Source organism: Lampetra fluviatilis, chromosome 2, assembly GCF_964198595.1.
Source record: "Lampetra fluviatilis chromosome 2, kcLamFluv1.1, whole genome shotgun sequence".
In the NCBI taxonomy this organism is placed as follows: Eukaryota; Metazoa; Chordata; class Hyperoartia; order Petromyzontiformes; family Petromyzontidae; genus Lampetra; species Lampetra fluviatilis.
In genome coordinates, this window is record NC_136276.1 from 3957332 (window position 1) to 3980080 (window position 22749).

Below are 22749 nucleotides of genomic sequence, written 5' to 3' on the forward strand. Positions count from 1 at the left end.
GGTACTCATTTCAAACCGGGTTAACTTAGGAGCAGTCTATGATGCGTTCAGATACCAGTCAGCAATGATGCTGTTAAGTCCAGGAGTGGAAAATGATTTTTCACCCCAGCGCCACACCACACACAACAATACAGAAATTCAAGGTTGGTGCGGTGCCGCAGTAGGTCGCACAGTTGTCAGCACTGAGCGAGATGTTAACTACCTCGCCTGGTATGCAGGAGGTCGTGGGTTCCATCCCGACCTGACGCCTGCTGCTGTATATTTGGAGTTTGCGTGTTCTCCCCGTGGTCGCGTGGATTTTTCTCCGGGTCCTCTGGTTTTTCCCTCCACATCTATAAACATGTGTTTTGAGTATGTGGCTGCTATAAATGTCCACATGATAAGCCACTTTGTTGAACTATTATTTGTGGCCAGGTCAATACAGTTCAGTGGGCCTTATCTGGTAAAATAAAAAAAAATAAGTTTAGCTTTATTGTTTAGTTTGATTCCTGGCCACAACTAATATGAACAGCAAGTGATGTCTGAATTAGACCAGGGCCTGCCACCTTCACAACCTGCACTGACCAGCAGGGTGAGTGCATGGGGAGGCCTCCACGTGTTGACAGGGCATGGGGAGACCTACATCCAGATATGGATTGACAAAGGGTTTTAAAGTTATTCGTGAACATTTCAACCTACAGTATTTCAACATGGGATTTACGTTACAGGCTATTGAAAATGTACATTTCCTATTTTAATACCATTGCCCCAAATTTATTTTGCAGAAATGCACACTCGTCATGCACACAGCGTAGCAACTATTTACAGAGTCATGCGCAAATGACATACCTGCCTGAACACGCAGATGCCTATAAATTATTTTGCTAGTGCCCCGATGACAGCTAAAACGGCACACAGGAAACCCGTGCTGGGAGCAATGAAAGTGAGTAATGCAGCCCGGGTCTCAGCTGGGAGCTGAGCAAGGCAGAGCCTCTCGTGTGACAGAGGTTAACGCAGGCCAGGACCCCATCTGATGTTCACGCTACTTCTGCTGCCTTTGAAAAAAAAGAACATTTTCATCCCTCCCAATGTTAAAGACTCAATACGCGCACTCTCACATGCCTCCTGTGCCTGCCCCATTTCTGGGCTCTGAGCCCTCTGGCTCATCCTAAGGCGCTTGACAGACTAACATGACTTTGGCGCTTTCTAAGACTTACTGTCCAAGACTTGCCATCGAGCCTCGGTGGAGCGAATCAAACAAATAAAAAAACAACCTGTGCCAAAGTGCTTAGCAAAATGAAAGTTGACTTTGTGCATCAGGATAGCCAATGTCCATGTCTGAGTGCAGGAATGTAGGGTTTAAATGTAGAAGGCTGCTGGTGATTAAACAGGGAACTGGTGTAGTGAGTCAGGCGCTGTGGCTGCCATGTGTGTGCATGTTACGTCTGCTGCTCAGGTTTTGTGTGCTGCACGCGCGTCTGCGAGCAATGTGTGTGTGCTCCGCATGCCGTGCAGGGGTTTAACAACTGCATTGATCGATACAAAAACATTGATTGTTACGCTCATGATGCATACAATTGAGCGCATAAAGAGATAAGAGTATTTTCGATTCTTAGATGTCGTATGTCATGGGTTTATGTGACCCCTGCTGCCACTAGAGGCTGCTGCATTCAATGCAATCGATAAAAAAATAATGTATTCTTGAATTGAATCATGACCCCTAATTGTTTCAATTCATAGAATTGCGAGGGGCACTGTCGACAACAGAGTGATTTTGTTGCTAAGGCTTACCGTCGTTTTGGGTTTCCTGAGCGACTAAAAGCAAAGAGCAACGAATCGAGCAACTTTCTGGGAAGAGGATGTCATGCAGAATTAGGAGTGCTGTGTATTAAGGATCCTGTATTGGTGTACTCTGTAAGTGACATACTTGGCAACATTGGAAGGTATAGCTAAGAGATGTCTCTTTGCGGTTAGTTTTATGACTTTACACTTTCAGGAGTTGGAAAGCACTGCCAGGAGGATGCATTGTGATTCAGCCAGTGCTGTGGAGCAAGTGCTGTTGGTGAGCACCTATGAAGGCCGGAACGGCACACGAGGTGGTGGGTGGCCAGCACCACGTCCGGCTGCCTTCGTCTCCCTCGTGGCGATGTTTACACACACCGCACAAGGTACTCATTTGAGGCTGAGTTGACCTTAGAGAGTCCCAGGACCGGTTCAGATAATCGTCACTGGTGTTGGCCGTGAGCCGGGAATCGAACTCGGGTCGCCGGGTTCATAGCGCGACGCAGCGCCGCACCGCCCGCTACGCTACCGCCAATCAGAGGTCGCAAACGGGTTTTGATTCCTTACCCGTACCCATACCCGGCCGCACCAGGGTCGCCGGGTATCGGGTAGGGTACGGGTATCGGGTACCCGGTTGCGACCTCTGCCGCTAATCCCACGAATGCCGTGCGTGCGGTGCTGGCGCTCCGTGCGTGCGCGGCGCGCTATGTGTGCGGCGCATTGCGCGTGCGGTGCGTGCAGCCTCGTCACCTTGTCGCCCTCGCGCAGGTTGGTGCATTTCTTTTGGCCAGGCAGCACGGTGCCATCGTGGCACAGAGCGGTGAAGTAGAGCTTCACTCCTTCGAGCTGCTCCTTCACCTCGAGCTCCACCTCCGAGCGTAGGCCCTGTCAGGACAAAATCCGCACGCAAAAAAAAACAACCACCACCCGTTCGTTAAGGGACGATGGAGGATTTACCGTAATTATGGCAGTTTGTACTTGTGCTGGAATCTCAGCCAAACAAGCTCAGGATTTCTGTTCACCTAAGTACCATCCATACACACACACACAGCCTGCGGACTCTGAACTACTAACCAGGTAACAACCCGTTGAAATAGATTGTCTTTAATGGGAAGGAGCTATTTGTTAATATTTATATATCGACCCCCCCCCCAGATTTTAGTTTTGTTACTTTGTCCAGGACAAAGACATGCAATTATCAATCATCGGGTCAACTATGCACTTTTATACTCAGTGGTACACATTCCTGCTCTATTAGGTAATAATCACGCAGCTTGAACTTTTGAACAAGCAAACACTGGCGCGCTAACCCCGTGCACTATACATTATAGGACATATAATTACTACGAATATTTGTAAAAAGAAAACATCCCAGTGAGACAAACAAAATCGTGTGTTTTGGGTTCCCTGGTGCAACAGTAATACATCATTCCTCGTCGCCATAGAAACGTGTAATTTCCATCACTAGCTCTGGGCCACGAGTGAAAACCAGCATTGTGCCAAGTTCGTTTAAGCGGGGATGCACTTTAACGTTTATCACGAACAAAAAATACTCAAGAGTAGAACGAGACACGGTATGGAGCGTACACACACGGAACTCACAAAATTCCAGTCAACAAAAAACGACGAGGCTTAATGCGCGCGTCCGATCCGACTTGTAAAAGCCCACCCAGCCCCACACACGCAAGTGACTCCACCGCAAGTGATTTCGCGAGCTCAAACAACAACTAAAAAGTTTACCCAGGAATCATTTCGCATTCCCCAGAGGGCCCGGCCAATGTCCGTAGCCACGGCAATGATCACGGCGGCGTTGCCAAGGGCAATGCTCTGGGGGGGCCAAGCCCGCAGGTTCTGGGGGGCCCTGGCGATGCCACTGAGCTTGCGGTGTGCAAGGGCAATCAGCAAACGCCGGCGGTAATTATTTACGGTCGATGGGTGGAGGTGAGGGGAGTTTAGGGCGAAACCCTCTGGGCACTGCTTTGAAGGGAAAAATTGAAAGCCAAATCCGCGCATGAATGCGACGATGTGTCAACGTTTCGAGTCGTTTTTCCAGTCGAGTGAGCTGTCTAAGCCGCTCACTAGACATTCCCAGAGCCCACAACGTTGAAGAAGTTGGGGGGGGGTGGTGGGAGGTGGTGGTGTACCCTGCTGTGAGCAAAGTCCAACTCGGCATGGTCTGTGGCCAACATCACGGTGGGGACTGCAAGCATTGTGGACGCACGTACGTGCGGTGTGTACGTTTGACTTCTTTCGCGCCGTACGATCGGACGGCAGGGATGGAGAGTGGCCACTCGCCTGCGTGAAATTTCAGCGAAGGCGAGACTCCGGAACGACACGTGAAATTTTTGGGGTAACGCACCCCATGTGTCCTTTTGCAAGAGGCGTCATGCGGCCAACGTTGGGTTAGACGATTTGTTTAAGTGATCGTTTCTCAACCCGTTATCGGTTTGACATACTCGACTGATCAGATGATGTGAGAATAGTTGGGAGGGGGAGCGGCGGGGGGGGAGGAAGTGTCACCTGCGTTCTGTCGAATGATCGCTGTCAAATTCCTCACCGCAATGGCCATCGGCCACTGGGTGTGCCCTGTCAGGGGGGTTCCCACCTTCAGGCAGCAGCGTGTTTGGGTGGCCGTCATTTTTAAATGGACCCAAGTAAATTGGCCACGAAAAAAAGTAGTCGATGCAAGTTTTAGTCGACCAATCAAATTCATCGATTAGTCGTCCCAGCTCTTGTTATAAGTACGGTAGCTACCTTCCTAAATAGCAAAACCACAGTGGCTGAGCATGAATTAATAGCGAACCTGACCAGTTATTGCATTGTGCGCGTTCAGGTGCGCTTTTGCGGCTGTCTGGAATGCTCTTCCGATATTAGGAAGCCACTGGAGCAATCTAGATTGAAAACTCATTTTTGTTATCACTACATTTTGTGTGTACTTCGTTGTCAATTCCACGCAACTTGGATTAGCACGGTGGTTGGCTACGCACGGTGTGAAGGAAGTTCCACATACATACAGCGGATAAAGTGAGATGTTGATAGACACGCGCGCCTTGTGTACATGTGCGCCTACACGCGTATTGCCATGGCATGAGTCACATCCTGCAATTAAGCAAGTCTGCGGCAGATCCCTCAAAACCTGCATGCATGCAAAACATCTGAATTTCAACCAAGCAGTTGACATCCTTGACTGCTGTAAACATGTATTTCGCATACCAGTAATCCTTTAGGGCCAATATATTACTTCTACAGCCACAAGAATTTCAATTTCTTCGACATTGACAAACCAACATTTTTCATGATGCCATTCATCTCCATATCATGAAGCCGTGCTCATATACACGCACACACACAAACGAGTAAACAACGCTCATAAAATCAGTTGCACGTGTGTAGTATTGCATTAAAACGGTGGACCACGTCGGTTTTATTGGTTAACCTCATTGTGTTTTGAGTTCCAGGAATTCGAATCACATTTTCGTTTAACGCGTTCCAGCATTAACGTCAACGATGCAATGAGTAGCTGCCATTTATCACGGGGTCACTCATAATTCCAGTGGCCTGGTGGTCAGTCGGTACGTTAGTCATTGAGATACTGCGGGCTCAACAGTTCCGTTGCCGCGACAACCCGGTAATTTAACGAGGCATTATTACCAACGCATGGAGTCGGCTATGCATACTCTTAGGTTTTTTCGGTAAAGTCACGTAGGTAAAAAATAAAATAAATAATAAATAATATAAATAATAATACAGTAAATTCAGCTGTGACGGTCCCACCTGATGACGGAGACTTGTGTTGCCTCCGAAACGTCGTGATTTATTATTTTATTTCAATTATTTATATTATTTATTATTTATTTTATTTTTTACCTACGTGACTTTACCCAAAAAACCTAAGAGTATGAATCCTTGCAGTCACGAAAGCTTCAAATCTAGAGTCGGCTATGCATTCCACAATGAAGACCCTGTGACATGATTCTAAAGAGTAACTCATTACATACCCGTAAGCACGAATGTTAAATTACGTAATTATCTGCGACATGTACTAAAACATACAAGTCAAGTCCCCTATGCAACTACATTTACCCAGGGTTGCCTTGTAAAAACAATATTGAATTTCGACACACTAATTCCTGGTTACGGAACACTACGGAGTCAGTCCAGCAGAAGCCAGTTTCCCGATATGTTGACAATTTAGAAAGTTTAAATGGAGAGCATTAATGAAATAAAACTATACAGTACACAACGCCCCCCCCCCCCCCCAAATTCGTTATAGATAAATGGAGAATTCATGTAACTGTCATGTGATTCATCTTCTTGGTTCTTTCGGTAAAGTCACGTAGAAGGAAAATAATAAAAAATAATAAAAATAAAACATAATTAAATAATTCTCACGACGTTTCGGCCACAACGCAAGCAGCCGTCTTCAGGTGGAGAACATGTCTGTCCTTCTACGTGACTTTACCGAAAGAACCAAGAAGATGAATCCCTGCAGTCACGAAAGCTTTAAATTGTCATGTGATTTTGAACATGTATGATATATCGAACTATTGTCATTGCTTCAGCTCCTCGTACCTGAGGTTTAACTCGCAAAGTAGATTGGCTGTTTCAAGAAGTTCCCAGCTGTCTTTGAATAGATTATTATTGCAATGATTGCTTTGTAAGTTGATGTATTTACGTATTGATTGATTGATGTATGTATTTGTTGATTAACCAAGTGATCGGTGTACTCTAACTGTCTCCTTCTCTCTCCTCTTTCCCCAAGGTCTAAATAACCAGAGCACTGACATGTGCTTGTGATCAATCAAACTGATATGGACACAGCCCAGTGCAGTGTACAAAAAAGACCCATTCGTCTTACTTTCTCCACAACGTAAATACAGATATAATAACACGCGTTGCAAATACGTTCGTACAATTAGCAAAAAGACAACTTTTAAATATTTACACCACATTGCTTGCATTGTAATCGGCCAAACGAATTTTCAAGGACAATGTATTTAAAATGATTACAAAGCAAAGAAAAAGTGTTGTTTGCTTTCGATGTGCTCTAATTACTATGCCAAAACTGTGCATAGCAATGCACACAGGGAGTTGTCATGCACACACACACACGCACGCTCACTGCTGTGTAGGCCTAATTTCTTTTCACTCTTTTCATCAAGTTCGCGACAGAATGATCTTGCCCGGCAGTGTTGCCATGGGAAATCCCGCAGCACAATGAGTACACAATTCCTCACGGCCATCACAATGGCCACTGGCTGACGGTGAAGGAATGTACCGACGGCAGAGCACTCAAAACGCTTAATCGCTGCGTCCCCCTCCCCTCCCCCCTTGTGGAGGAGCAGCTGCTTTTGACCTTGGCGTAAAACCCGGGATGAATTGTCAATTTACACGTTTGATGCGTTCATCGAAATGTAACCGTAACCCCCTGCGTAGCTTGTCGGATTGTGCCGTGGTTTGTGCAGCAAGGTGCACGAGGTTTCGCTTCCGCAACGTACTTTTGTTGAAGAAGCTCCCAACGCGTGGAGCGTAACGTCGGACATCGTGCCCAAAGACGCGCGGTCCAACCCAAAAAAGATTTAACGGCCGTTTCATCGTGAGCTGCACATTTAGCTTCAACGTATTTAATCATTTATTTACCTTTAGAAACCTGTGTCAGTTTTGCACAAGTACTTTGTGTCCCAGGTGGATAGAAATATCATTGGATGTTTTTGCATTCGAAAAATAAAGGTGTCATATTTGCGTCATCTGATTATGCTCACCTTGATGTCATTATTAACATGATATTAAACTTTATTGAGGTAAAAACCGATTTGTTTGGTGAAAAAAGGCAAATATATTTCTGACTCGTTAAGCCAGTGATTGAACATTTTTCAATCACTGCTCCTCCCCAAACACTTGTTTTCAATCAGTGTAATGTTTGTCATTAGTGAGCATGAAAACTGAACACATTAGTCAAAATACACCGCCTTAAAAAACAATATATATATATAAAATGGCCAATATTTCTGGCAATGTCCCTTTTGCCATAGCACATTCAAAATTATATCAGCAATAAATGATGTTCATTTCAATAAAATATTACCTATGTTTACTTGGTGGCTATATATATCTTGGCTGTAATTAGACATTCTGTGTAATGCTGGTGCAATATTTTGCTACGAATATATTTTGAAATCACGTAACAGTGCTTTGTACTTTTTAATTACAGTATAGCAATTCTCTAGACAAACAACATGAAGCGGTTTTCCCAAGCCATTTGTAAGCCAAGGTGAACCCTTCAAGTTAAATAATGCTGCCATAACATTTGGTTAGAGGCAGTTAGTGTAGCTGCATATTCGAATGTCCCTCGCGACTCCTCGTCCCCATTAAGTACGAGAAGCGTTATCAGGAATGGGTTTTCCTAATTCCCTAAGCCAGGTGCGGCTCACTGATTTATTGCGAGCAGCAAATGCGCTGGTATCATGGTCCTTTTCCATTGACCTCTTTAGGCCATACCAGGCTTTGGGGATTTCATAGACGCATGACTGCATCAATCTGCCAAGTCTCAGTGGTGTGTCTAAGAAGGATCCCTGCAAATACTCACTCGTGGACTGCAAAGATTAGCTTATGCAGGCACAGCGAGTGAAGCGATGCCTTGTTTAGGTCATTTCAGCACTGCGTCGGGACGCCCTGTGTTCGCAACGCCACACCATGGGCAGCTGGCTTGTTCAAAGCTGGGTCAGAGAAGTGACTGAAAGCGCTCTCCCTGCTCACCGTGGCATGGTGCGGATACAGAATCTGTCGTCATGTAAGCCGGGCCCCGTGTTTATGCAGGTGGTATAAACAAAGACCTTGCTATTGATTTAACCACTTCACCCCAAAGGCGATGAAACACCGTTAAGGCAAAACAGGTGGAAAGATTGAAAGTAAAAGTTTGGTAATGCTTCAATTAGCATTTACCAAAGAGATTAATTTCACGAGGACAAATTTGATAACATAACATAAAACAACACTCGCAGTAATACACCAAGGGATAGTTTGAACTATTTTTTGTACATCCTCCATATAACAACTAAACATGTTAGGAATATGAATTCATGCTGGCTAGATTTGGAGTAGCAAATCCACTGCCATATGCTTAAATAAACTTTGTCCCTCTATGTTTTGAGCATCTTCCATTAAAGTGTTTGTGTTTACGGATAGAATTATCACGTGGGCAAATTCACGTACACCACAATGGGTTGTTGTTCACAGCATCCACGCAAATACACTGGAATATTCCAAGATTTACAGGTCCAGATTAGCCCATACACAAGGAGCAAATGAATCACGAATTTACAAAGAAGCCAACTGGCAGCCTCTGCCAAAACTGAAGGCTGAGTCAGCCTGAAACACATCAACTGGCATAGGGAAGGGCTATAATGCAACAGGATTCAACAAACAGCTGACATGCAATCCAACTTCACAAACAGACACTTTACACTTGTGCATGTGTGGGCATGTGTAGCACTGCACCAAATTAATAACTGGGTTTTACCCATAACCAAACTGCAACGCTTGATACACCTATTTGATTGACATCAACACACAGAGGTAGTCCTGTAAACACACTTTGGCCACAACAATGGGAATGTGGAATTTCCAACAATGTGTACAATAAAACTTTTATTTTATATAGCGTCATTCATGCAAATAGCATCCCATAATGCTGTAGATTAATTAATTAATTAAGAAATACCACCAAAACAAAAAGCACAAACAACAAACATTATTATCACAACAAATAAATGAGTCCATTAATTAGTCTAAAATATATATATAATTAAATTGGCTTTTATAAATAAATTTGCTTTGATCAAATCAAGCATCCAATTATTGCATCTCAATTGCAACATGCTAACTTTAAATTCTAGAAAGTAAATGTTAAGAAAATCTTTATAATTGATGCCGCCATTAACATTGTTTACTGGAAGCCCTCCTTGGGTATTGCTCACGAACAGTGCCCTATTGTCTTGCTCTAAGTGCCTGTGGCCTTGTTTCAGGCTGCGTGAATTGATCAATGTGCAAGTAACCGAATGCGTCGGTGCCACTTCTCGCTGTGTGGCTTATGATGCTTGTGTGTGTGTGTGCGGTGATAGGCTCCCACATTATTTAACTCTTTTTTATCATATCACGTAGATCGAGAAGCTTTCCATGGCTGCACCCGTTTAGAATTTCCACCTGGTACAGATACAACGGGAGGCTGATCAATGCCTGGGTGCGGGCAAGGCATGGCTCTCTATTGGTCAACTATGTTACGTATGCTGATGATCTGGTAACAAAAACAAAGCAGCTGTCTGGGTGTTGTGTGTCATCAAACAGTCAAAGCCCTCAAATCCCCATGAGTGATTGAGCGGTTGTGGAGAGAGTGGAGAATTTCCAATGCCTGGGCAGTGTGCTTATGTGTGGAAACAGAGATATCATTCCAAAAGAGATGAGCAGAATTATCTTTTAATCGGCTGTGTAATGCTGTGTAGAAGCTACCTGGCCTGTCACTCCATACAAAGCTTCAGGTATTCTGCGTCGGTTTGAAACATTCAGACTAGCCTGCCGACGATCTATCCTCAGTTTAACCAGGCTGGATTGTGTGAGGAGCTCACAGATCCTTGAATGACCTGGACATATTCCAACTGGTGAGCTCATCCAGAAGGCATGGCTGCATTTGTTGGGTCATGTAGCCAACATGCCCAGCCACCGCATGCCCAAGCAGCTTCTGTTTGGCATGATAAAGGGGACTAAATGGACATGGCATGGGCTACAGAAAAGATGGACTGATGTGGTAGGGGAGGAGGTGGAGCCTAGTGGACTTCCTGATAACTGGTACCAGCGGTGTCGAGATCGGCCTCTATGGAGGAGGCTCGTAAAGGATGCTACTGGACAGTTGAAAACAGTCGCCCTCCAACAACAACGGAAGGCAGAGGAGCGGCACTCACAACAACGAGCGGAGTGCCGAGTGGCACAGGCGATGCATCGGTCAGTCATCTCAGTCAGTCAACCCATGGCTCCTGGGTCTGTCCCGTGACCTCCTGTTGTTAGCGAGCCTTCTACAATTCACATGGCCTCAAAGTGCACCGCGCCTGGCACAAGCACTGTGGAGGCATTACCGTTTTGAATGCGTCTTTTGTTGTTTGGTGCAGGCTCAATTTAGATATAAAATGTGAGGTCTCCTCCTCTGCAACGGCCTTCAGAATGATGCAGCAATATTGGGAGCCCATTTGCGAGTGTACGTGTCGCAAGTACGCTTTGTGCACGTGAAACTGACAATTCCTCGTGCAGATCATGACATTGAATGTCTTGCCTCACCCGGTGTGTCATTACATTTCACTGTGAAGAATAAAGTTGTCGTCTCCAAGGACGTGTGCCTGTGCATACTTTACCATCGGTGTCATTACCTTGTACGCTTTAATGATGAGGTCTTGGACATTGGTTGAGTCTTTGTTAAGCTGCCCGAACGTCGCCCCGGGGATGAGAGTGGAATAGTTCTGTGGGTGCGATAAGTCATGAATAGGGCACGGTTAGGGCACGTTTACAGTGCAAATACTATTTAATTACAAAATTGCTCCCACCTGCACATTGCTTGCATTGTAATTCTTCGGCGCATTTACTGCAGCACACATGCACGTGTGTGTGTGTGTGCCACGCTGGCCTATAAGCAATGCTATTTTTATCCCGTGGATATGCTTTTTGTGTTTTAGTTTGTTGCCTTTCCATCCCCCGCATCTCCGATTAGCACGCTTGGCTACGTACCGTGCTAAAAAAGTTCTACGTGCATACATTATGTGACCGCAACTGTGTCACAACTATATTGTGATAAAAACAAAAAAAACTTAGCAGCGATGTTGCTTTAATTAATACTCTCTGTATCCTCCGAATTACAAGGTAAAATGCACTCCGATATTTTGCTCGGTATCAATGAAGTGAAACAAAATTTGGTCACAAGCACAAAAACCTGGATTATAACACGCACCCTCAACTTTGCTTTAAAATACGTGTGGAAAAAGTACGTTTTATAATCTAGAGAATGCACTGTTCAACACACAAACATGAGCAGAGCATGTAAAATACAGGGCAACAGGAGCAGTCGTGGCTGATAAAAATCATGTTATACAGTATTCCACTGTTAGAAATATAGATGAACATGATTACAATGGAAACCAAGGTAACTCAAAAATCAAACAAAACATAAAAAAAAATTTAATTTGAAATGTCACAAAAATTTAGAGAGATTCTGTAAAAAAAATAACAAGCTTCAAATTTGGCAGTTTACCAAAGCAGGCAAATTTATAATTCAATATTTACAGTGTAAGAATCTCTCGGTGCCTCAGGCAAATGGCCACTATGTACATTAGCATTAATCGGCCATGCACAATGCACAATTTGCACGCCTGCCGTTATCTGAGCATCGCATGCAGGGATTGTGGTGGCTGGTTTTCCTTCACCGGAGGCAAACCCAAGCGCGATCCGCACACGCGATACTCGAACACGAACGCTGACCTTTTTCCATCGTTCTCACCACTGGGTTTGGACGGTTTTTACCTTAAAACTCAACAGTATTTCATGTTCACCGACCACGAAATACGATCGCGAGATATCACAAGCGCAAGCTGTCGTACACTGTAGGTGCGTACTTTTTTTCTCTCTCCATCTGTTCGTGGTGGATTTCAAACGACATGCAGAACCTCTAAAAGCACCCAGATATCGCGATGTTACGCGGAGCGACGTAAAATTAAGCGTACGCCTTGTTTTGACGATGTGTACAAATTGCAGCTGGAACACTTAAAATGATGGATTTTTTTTTATTATTAAAAGCACCTTGACTTCCTGTCAGGTTCAACGTTCAGGTGAAGCACATGGCGTGCGTTCAGGCCCACGCACATTGCATTAAACTTCGTGCAAACCGCAGCAAGCTGCTGCTGCTGCGGTGTTGATGCACCTGGCCGAGACACCTGCATGAGGGTTTGCCATCATGGAAAAAAAAAATCACCCACTTTCACGGGGCAGTGCCTATTGGGACGAGGCCACTTTTAACAATAATAACAATTAGTACCTTTGGCACGCGCGCCAACTCTATCGCGCAAGGCTATCGTGAACGCGCTATGTTTCACAGATTGTGTCATCCCAATTTGGTCATTTGTGAGTTGCTATTTAGAAATTTTGCCAAATGTGCACCACGACGCCCCGACACGCAACGGCCTGCTCATTTTCAATGATCTTTAACGTCCCACTTTGCGGCATGTGGTGCGTATGTTATGGTTAATACGCCCAAGGCGATAATAGGCAGGGGTGGCATGCCAGATTTGAACGGCGAACTTCTGCGACAACGAGCAGTGTCCTGAAACTGGGCGCATGTCTCATTGCTCCACTTAGACCGCTTTGCAATGTGTTGTCGGATACAGTCTGAAATACTTTTGTCCGTTTTTTTTATTCCCTTCTCCCTTTTAGAGACTGATCTGACGCGAATAAAAGTAACGCGAAACATTTGCTCGATAAACCAGACGTTAATATATCCGTGCTGAAAAATAAGCTTTTTTTTTTTTGCAAAGGTGACAATTTGGTGAGTGAGAATTCGCACGACGATCAGACATGGACTGATAGAATTTCATCTTGTTTCTGGGCATTTCGGATCGGAGAAAACATACACAAAACAAACGAGTCAATGATGAATGTACAACCTCGGTTTACATGTGAATTATTTCAATAGTGCCATTTTCTGGATCTGTTTCTCAGCAACTGCTATTTAGTACGCACACAAAAATAGTCCTAACCAACACTGGGGGTGTTATGACAGGTTTTAATGCCTCAATAATATGCCTATTCTGTTTAGCAATACTCACCGCATACTGGTCCAGCCACTTGCCGGTCACAGCGAAGATGAGCTGGATGTTGTTGTCGGTGAGCTTTTCAATGAGCTGCCCAAGAGACGGATAGTCCTGTGAATCAGACCACAGAGTCATTGGCATTGGGCGGAGGCACAGTGCTCGGCAATTGCAATCAAGACACGTTCTCTCAAAAAAGCATTTATTATAATCATTCTACTTCACAGACTTGGAGGTACAAATGGGTAGAACAAAGTTAGCGAAACGCCGGGTTGCATGCGGTGTGGTCCGGTGCACCTCCGATTAGCACGGTTGGCCGCGTACAGTGCAAAAGAATTTCAACATACAACACACACGTGGTGGGGTAAAGTTAATGTACTCCCACAACTTCCTAAGACATCTGGACAGAGTGGAAAAGTCGGTCAAAATACGAAAGAGGGGCACTGTAGAGCCTGTCTGCCAGCATTGGTGTGACATAGAAATTGCAGGGCTGCACCTTTATCTTTACCATGTTTACACCAGATTTGAATTGGAGTCAAAATGGAATTTTATTTGTAGCATTTTTCACCATTGTAGCCCAATGCTGTTTTGCACAGTAATTCGATTTTAAAGACGTACAATAATGAACTCATAGATTACAAATATCTTTGTTGAGGTCAGTGTAAGGGACTTGTACTGTATAGCAAGGGTTGCGGATACATAACAACACTGTCTTATAATTATTTATAGATGTGTGATCTCCATAAAGGCATGAGAGAAATAGCAACATTTTCCATACTTCAATACAGTGGTCAGTGTGAGCCAGATGGCTGGTGTGCATACAGACGTGGCATTGAACACATTGTTTAGTTCCATATTGTTGAAAGCATATGCCCCTCTTTGTATCATGTATGTCTGTTGAACTTATTTCATGCCGTACGTAGCCAACCGCACTAATCGGAATGTGAGGGGCGACGGACAATAAACTAAACACAAAAAGCAGTTTTAAAGAAATTCGTTTTCAATCGAGATTTCAAAGTGCATAGCTCCAGTGGCTTCCTAATAATCATGGCATATCCCTGTGAGGATGGTGCAGCCCAGATAATCCTCTAAAGCTGGAGCAACACTTGTTTGACAAACCCTTGCTGTATACATTTCCAACATGGAAACAGGTGAAAATTGATGGCGTGTAAACAAACGCACCATGAATATATTTTTTTAATGTAACAACTGTACAGGTCATTTGACTACACGTCTGCTGGCGGCGTGTACATTCGTGTTACGCACTTTATTTTTCCTAATATCAGATGTCCATTTTGCCTTCCTTGGTGTTTTGCCAAAGTAAAAGTTATTTTAATTCGCGCCAAACTAGGACGGCTTCGCTTTGGCCAAGCCAATAATGTCCTCATGGATATTGTAATAAACCATATAATAATTAATTTGAACAAACAATAAATCACAATTACGTGAAAAATTCCCATTTGTACATCCATACATGTTGCTCAATTGTTTTCTGCAATGCCATTTGAGGGAAGCTGGAAATACTGAGGCATCTGTGAATGTCAATGTGCCCTTTGAGCTGAACAAAAACAATCCAATGAGCAACAACACACTCCATTCATTTACCCCAGAATCTTTGTATTTACGAAAGTTATTTTTTTAATTCAAGATATAGATCGTTGTTCCTCCCCACCTACAGGGAAGAAGGCAGGGTGGCATGTTTCCAACAACACATTGGCCACAGTGGAGCAATTTTTAAATCCTTTATATTAAGTTCGCTTGCTTGCGTGCTTGCGTGCTTGCTTGCGCGCTTACGACCGTGCAAATCTTTCGGTCGTTTTTTAACCCACTTCTCGTGATCCAATCGAGCTGACATTTTCCACACAGACTCGTTGTGCGTGACAATTAATTTTCGTGAAAAAATGTTTCCAAAATTTTACACTGTTTAGGGAATTTATTAAAAATATTGAATTACCAATTGTTTAATGGTGGCAGACAATCATCTGACCCATAGGTGGCAGCCATCTCAAGCCAGAGGACGAGAGGACTCTAGCCGCCACGCATATAAAGGATTTATAGTGAAAAACTTTGTTTTTACGGGTTAATTTTTTATGCTTGCGAACTCAGTACAGTATAGTTAAAATAAAGCCCAGGGCAATGAGGCCATGATCAACGGTCATTAACAGGCTTGTTACGCAAAGGCTGTTTTCTTTAAATACCCAAGTGCTTGTCTTTGCCTCCTTTCTTAACCACATTCCGTTGTGATATGAGCTTCCCGATAGCAGCATAAGCAATTCCTGGGCAATAATGTCACCAGCAGCTTCAGTTTAAAACATCTCCCCCCCTCCACCTACTCCATCCCAAAGTAGTGACACAATGAAAAAAGGCGAGGTAAGCGAGAACATGATTGCGTGTTTTTGTTACCTAATCGCCATTAAACACTGTCAAGTTAAATGATGAAGGCAAGGGTGCAGCCCTGCAACTGCTTGCTTGCATCAATGCCGGCAGAAGGATATCCCATTGAGAGAAGCTAAAGAGAGCCCCTCTGGAAGGCATTCAGTCCAATACTCTTGGAAGAAGAAGTAGGAGATACCCACAATTTACTCCACCACACGTGACCTACCGATCGACGGTGGTGTGCCCATGTATTCCAGCGTGCCCCCCCCCCCCCCCCCCCTCTGTATATCATGCCCAGAGTTTGTTGTGCACAGACAGAGGTTAGCCTTCAGCTGCTGCCTTTCCAAATCATAATACAGCCAATAAAGTTGACACAGACGAGTAAATATAGCAATCGTTGCTGTTCAAGGAGTGTGCAGAAGCCTATTGCCGTTAATTAAAATGTCAACAGACACTTTGCTTGCTTTATCAGGATATGTTTTTGTGCCGGACTTCTGTTTGCCTTACAAGCTCATAAAGATGACCAGCAAAAGCCTAAACAAATTGTATTTACATATATCAACATATAAACACGTCAGAGTATGTCGAAAGCCCATGGGCGTTTAGGACCAAGGACCTTACAGTATCCAATTAGGGTCTTATTAAGTGACCAGATTTTGATGCTTAACCAGCATAGCAAGAAGTGTTGAATAAGGCTGAAAATATACAAAATAAAATCTGCTGGGGGATCAAAATAAAATCTGAGGTTATATAAAATGTTGTCACTTGTCCGTTGTTAAAACACATAGAAATTAGTGTACAACTTTACCTGTATAATCAACGAGGGTATTCAGCATAATCCTCATGTGAAACAGGAACTTGAAACGTCACTGCACTTTTGGCCAGCAGGGCTCATGACGTACAACAACACGATTCACTCTGTCTAACAGCACACATCGTGTATCACTGCCCTGAGCTCTTTCAACACGTGCCCGTGCAAATCGGAAAAAGACCTCCTCCCTGAGGGATTGTTTTATTTTTGTTCCCTTCCACTTTCTAGGGTCATCAAGGAGCTGCTTTGACGGCACGTGGTGGTGAATCTCACAGACATCGTCTCGGTAATAAAATGTATTCCCACGAATGCGGCAAGGGTGGTGTCCGTTTAACAAGACAGAACACCCCGATGGCAGGCTGGTGGAGATGGTGGGGGGGGGGGGGGTGACATAACGTGCCTTCTAAACTACACAATTTTTATTTCACCAGGTAAGGCTCACTGAGCTACATACCTATATTTTTCATAAGCGACCTGGCCACGCAAAGGACAGCTCGACGAAGTGGCTTATCATGCGGGAGTTTACCGCGGCCAAATAGTCTAAACGCGTGTCGTTTCCAAATGTGGTGGGAGAAAAACCAGAAGACTCGGAGGAAAGGCCACGCGACCATGGGGAGAGATAGACACGAAAACTCCAAATGTACAGGGGTCAGGGTCGGAATCGAACCCACGTCCTCCTGCATACTCGGCGAGGTAGTTAACATCTCCTAGCCACCGCGGCGCCACTCTTTCGTGCCATTCGCTCACCATGTCAGTGGAGTGCGTGTACGCGTTTTTCTCATCGAGGTGACACAGCCCATCGTTGGGGACGGCTACGCCGGCGAGTCGCCCGTCCAGGGCGATGTGCGAGTCGGCGTCCGACACAAACACCAGCAGGTGCATGGCCTCGCTCCTCCAGCCGATCTTGTCCTGAGTGGAGAGGGGGCAAGCGTCACGGGTGAGGCCGACGCGTTTTCGGGTCGTGCCGCGGGCGCGTTGTTCTTCGGCACGACAAACTGCTCGGCACGTGTTCGATTACCTGAAGAAGCTCCCAGCACACGGGGAGAGGAGAAATGTAAGAACGTGCCGAGCAGAACGCGGTACGAGCCGGAAACACACCGTGGTTAATAGGTTAACATGCCAAATGCAGTTTATTTCTCCACAATTCAGAATCGGAATCTGTATTTATCCTGGAGAAATCCGATGAGCTATGAAGATATGTTTTACAGGTATCCAGCAGGGGTAAGTGAGAAATTAATAATTGCTTCATTATCGTTTCCTTCATCTGTATCCCACAGTTGTTGTTGACACACGATCTGCAAGGTCTGCTCTAAGAGTATTCAAGCATCCAGATTTTGGTTTCCCCTTGGTCACTAACCTCTCTCTGGGTCAGGGGTCGGCAACCAAAATAACAAGAAGAGCCATTTCTTTCCAATTCGGTACAAAATTCAGTATTTCAAGAGCCGCAATGCATCTGAGTACATACTGTACATACGTACATATTGTCAAGAAGCAGCCGTAAAGAGCCGCATGCGGCTCCGGAGCCGTAGGTTGCCGACCCCTGCTCTGGGTGCTTGTCTCCATTATAGACACGTGTCTCACCCATCGCAACCAAATTTTTCCTAATTACATCTGCAGCTATTTCTTGCCACATTCTACTATTAACATCCAAGTTGCTTGCCCTATCCTTCCACGAAATTCCTATCATTCTCCACATGCACCTGTGTTGGACGTTTATTTATTTTCCGGTTTGTTTGCTAAAGCCCCATATGGAGGCACCCGAGTGAACACACAAACATTAGCTGAACTTACACTTTGAGCACGTGTGCCTACATATCCAGCCCAGGAGAATACCTGCTTGCACACGCCAGAATGCTGGCGCACAGAATCTTGAAACACGTTTCAATTCGTGCATTTCCCCCGGGTTTCCCTTGCAAAAAAGGAGGACCTGATGATGCCTCACCGGGCTCTGACCTGCTTCAAATTTAAGTTGATGACGGTGTAGGGTATGTATTCACACAAAATGCATGCATGCACGCACGCACATACAGTACATATCTGAACGTGCACAGACCACGCCCACACTCACACTTTCACATTCCTCGTGAGGTTAGGGTACTGCCCTTGCACCGTATAGTCTATCACAATGTGCGATGTTGATCAAGGGACGTGTTCATGCTGAACTCGCAAAAGGGTGTCGGGCGGAGATGTTACCCAAGCCATCATCAACACGTTGTTATACCACTGCATGGTAGGTTTGATCGGTTGTGCTGCATACATTGTGTTGCTAAGCAAGATGTCTGACGTTTCACTCTCCATGCTGGGAGCTCCTTCAGGAACTTAATTCAGGTGCTGGGAGCTTTTGAAGAGGCTCCCAGCACCAGGAGGGAAACGTCGGACATCGTGCTGAGCAACATGCTGTAATGAGAACCCAAAAAACACATCGGGGAGCTATCAACAGTTGTTTTCATGCGATGTGACCTACACGGCACGTACATTGGTACTAGAAAAAGTGTAAACATAAACACAATGCCATGACTCACATAGGCACATTGATAAATGCATTTGTTAAAGAGCCCTAACAGAAACATATTATGGAAACCAATTGAAATGCCCCACAATTACACCCATGTGGCTGAAACCCACAGCTAAGTGAGGCACAAGTATTTTTCGTGCAATGTTATACTTGCTTTCCCTTGACCCATCCGTCAATGCTCAAGCGGATTACAATGGGATTTATTAAGTTGCTCCGCATTACAACGAAGCTCCGTGTGTGTTCACATTTCGCAGGAACGCGCGGTGACATTCAAGAGCCGAAGGACCAAGCCCACTCATTCAAAACAATCATCCACACAAAATTCTCAATGGCAAATGCCACCAGTTTTACTTTGTGCCAAAAGCTCGCCTACACCACGATGGTGAGATGTTAACGACCCCGCCTGGTATGCAGGAGGTTGTGGGTTCGATCCCAATACTGACGCCTGCTGAATATATGTGGAGATTACGTGTCTCTTTCCCCGCAGTCACGTGGACTTTTCTGGGGGTTCTCCGCTTTTTCCCTCCACGTTTAGGATCAACACAAGTTTAGAGTATTGTGCCACGATACATCTCCACGTGACAAGCCACTTCGTCGCTTCTGAAAAAGCGCTATATAGCTCAGTGGGCCTTACCTGGGGGAAAAAATAATTTACTCTTTACTCTGCCTTTTTTAAGGGGCCAGTCGCTTCAATGTACAAATGTGGCCCCCTTCTTTGTTGTTGTTGCAAGCCTGCCTTTTGATAAAGGCCAAGCGGCCACGAGGAATGCAACAAAATAAAGGCTTACTTTTAATCTCAGGGGGTAAAAGGGTCACAGTTTCACCATGATAAATCTCTTTTTGCATGCTCCATTTTATCCGCGCTGAGTAGATGCAGGTGATGGCGACGGTTTTTAAATTCTCTATCTCCTGGGAAAGTCAGCACCTGCCCGATTCCATCTACAGAAGTTGGTTCGACCGGTCTTGAAAAAAAATAACAAATTTTTTTTGCCAACCTTGTGACTAACGTGCATGCATCACTGATTAAGTACAATCGCCTCACTCTTGTGAAGTGTTCTTATTTGGGGAACTTTATGATGGCACAAGTTTACCGCAAGGGGACACCTTTACTGGTCAATGGCAAGCACATCCTATATCACAAAGGTTTGATAAAAAAAAGGAAAACACGAATTTAAATGTATCCCAAAACATACAAATTTGAACTGAAAAATAATTAATGCAGCATTACAATTTGAAGCTCCAAAATAACTTTAGCCAAAATGATTTGGAGATTTGTTAATCATTTGTTCGAATAACACGTGAGCGTATCGGGGGCACGGTGATTAGCTCACCGGGCTATGCAACCAGTGAGCCGAGTTCAATTCACAGGCATGGCTAACAACAGTGCAAATGGTAATACTAATTTACATTTATTTGTAAGGCGCATTCCACTAATGTCTGAAGGAGTCTTGTAAGATTATGGTTAATGAAAGGGTAAGAGAGAAGGAGAGCTAAATAGTATAAACGGACTTAAGAAAATGTGTGTTGAGATCCGACTTAAAAGTATCCACATTATCGGTTAAACGAATTTCCAACGGTAGGTATCGGAACCAGTCCTGTGTCTCCCCCCCCGACCTCTCCCCTCCACCATCCCACATTGACCAGCATGGTGAAGTATGGTGAAACAACCCCCCAAAGACTGATATGGCACAGGGAGGCCTTCATCTTGCAGTGCAGTGGATTAACTTAACAAAAGGACCGTATTTTTTGAAATACCACATGGTTAAATGCAGTATGAAGTCAGATCATGTTCTGTCTCTATTGCTGACATTGGAACCAGGTGTTCGCTGCAGAACGTGCAGGGAGGCATGCTCGCACTCGACTCAGGTGATCACGTTGCAGTGCAATATGTGGCCTTTTCCACATCACAGTCAATGTTAAGCATTCATCATCAGTGTTACCTTATGCCTTATCTTACCATCAAATGAACATAATCCCGACCAGCTGGGTGGCATCGTGACTGGAGTATGTGACTTGCAATTGGAAGTGCAAATACAGGTTTTGGAGGTCTATCGAATGAGCACCTCTTTGAGGGAAGTCAACAGCAGGTGTCCGAGGTACAGGCTGACCCTCACTACAGGAATGTGAAATTTTACCGTGTAGGATTTCGCGGTTGTGCTGTGCAGCTGTCGGATATGTGTTTTTTAGGTTGCATGGCGTGTCATACGGCATGATGTCCAACGTTTCAGGAACTGAAATCGTTGCCCACAGAAGCTCCCAGCACAGCCGATTAGCACGGTTGGCTACGTACGGTGCGAAAGAAGCTCAGCACACATACGCAGCGTGCATACGCCACAACTTTGGGTCACAGTGCCGAACGAAATGCGGTAGCATCCCCAAAAAAACACATCGGGAGCGCAGACCGAAATTTTCGCCGACGGCTTCGGGGAGGGGGGGGGCGGGGGTGTCCGTCGGAGCCGACGGAGAATGCAACTTTTGACTTCTCTTTTTTTTCTTCTTTTTCCGCCGCCCGCATGCGAGAGGGACCCCGAGCCTCTCACCTTGCACACGGCCACCTGCAAGATGGCGTCAAAGCCCCCCTCCGGAGAGTCGATGTTCCCGGAGACGAGCTGCTCCTTCACTTTGGCGTTGAACTCCGTGGCCTCGCCGGTGAGGGGGAGCACGTGGTTGAAGCCGAACACCGGCAGGCAATCGATGTAGCCGCTGCGGGCAGATCGCACCTCGCCGTCACTCGCCGCCAGATGTGCGCGGGGTGGGGGGGGGGGGTGGTGCAAGGGGCGGTGGCGGGGTTCAAGGTCGGGGGGGGTGCAAGGGGTGGGGGGGTTCAAGGTCGGGGGGGTGCAAGGGGTGGGGGGTTCATGGGGGGGGTGGTGAAAGGGGTGGGGGGGGTTCAAGGTCGGGGGGGTGCAAGGGGTGGGGGGGGGTTCAAGGGGGGTGCAAGGGGTGGGTTCAAGGGGGGGTGCAAGGGATGGGGGGGGTTCAAGGTCGGGGGGGTGCAAGGGGTGGGGGGTTCAAAGGGGGTGCAAGGGGTGGGGGGTTCAAGGGGGGGGTGCAAGGGTTGGAGGGTTCAAGGGGGGTGCAAGGGGTGGGGGGGGTTCAAGGTCAAGGGGGTGCAAGGGGTGGGGGGTTCAAGGGGGGTGCAAGGGGGGTGCAAGGGGTGGAGGGTTCAAGGGGGGGGGTGAAAGGGGTGGGGGGGTTCAAGGGGGGGTGCAAGGGGTGGAGGGTTCAAGGGGGGGGGGGTGAAAGGGGTGGGGGGTTCAAGCGGGGGGGGGGGGGGGGTGCGCCGCTACGCTGGCCGCTCGTCATTGTCCCGCAGGGAGAGGGCGCACCGACTCGCAGCATGAGAGTTCACACCGTCCGCTGTCCACCAAAGGCAGGCGAATTGCCTTCAACCGCTGCGGAGGCATGGGGGGGGGGGGGTCGAGCATCGTCTAGGAGGAAGGGTGCTC

At 45.9% G+C, this 22749-nt stretch overlaps 1 protein-coding gene across 1 annotated transcript in view; it reads right to left on the reverse strand.

Moving 5' to 3' along the window:
• Positions 1-22749, reverse strand: part of LOC144939988 (integrin beta-6-like) — a 56734-nt gene that overhangs the window by 17969 nt on the left and 16016 nt on the right. Inside the window, exons 6-10 of the mRNA XM_078866745.1 lie at positions 21841-22003; positions 17533-17694; positions 13617-13712; positions 11175-11264; positions 2512-2646 (exon numbers count right to left, since the gene is read on the reverse strand). Of these exons, the coding sequence (XP_078722871.1) occupies positions 2512-2646; positions 11175-11264; positions 13617-13712; positions 17533-17694; positions 21841-22003 (646 nt within the window). The remainder of the gene's footprint in view (positions 1-2511; positions 2647-11174; positions 11265-13616; positions 13713-17532; positions 17695-21840; positions 22004-22749) is intronic.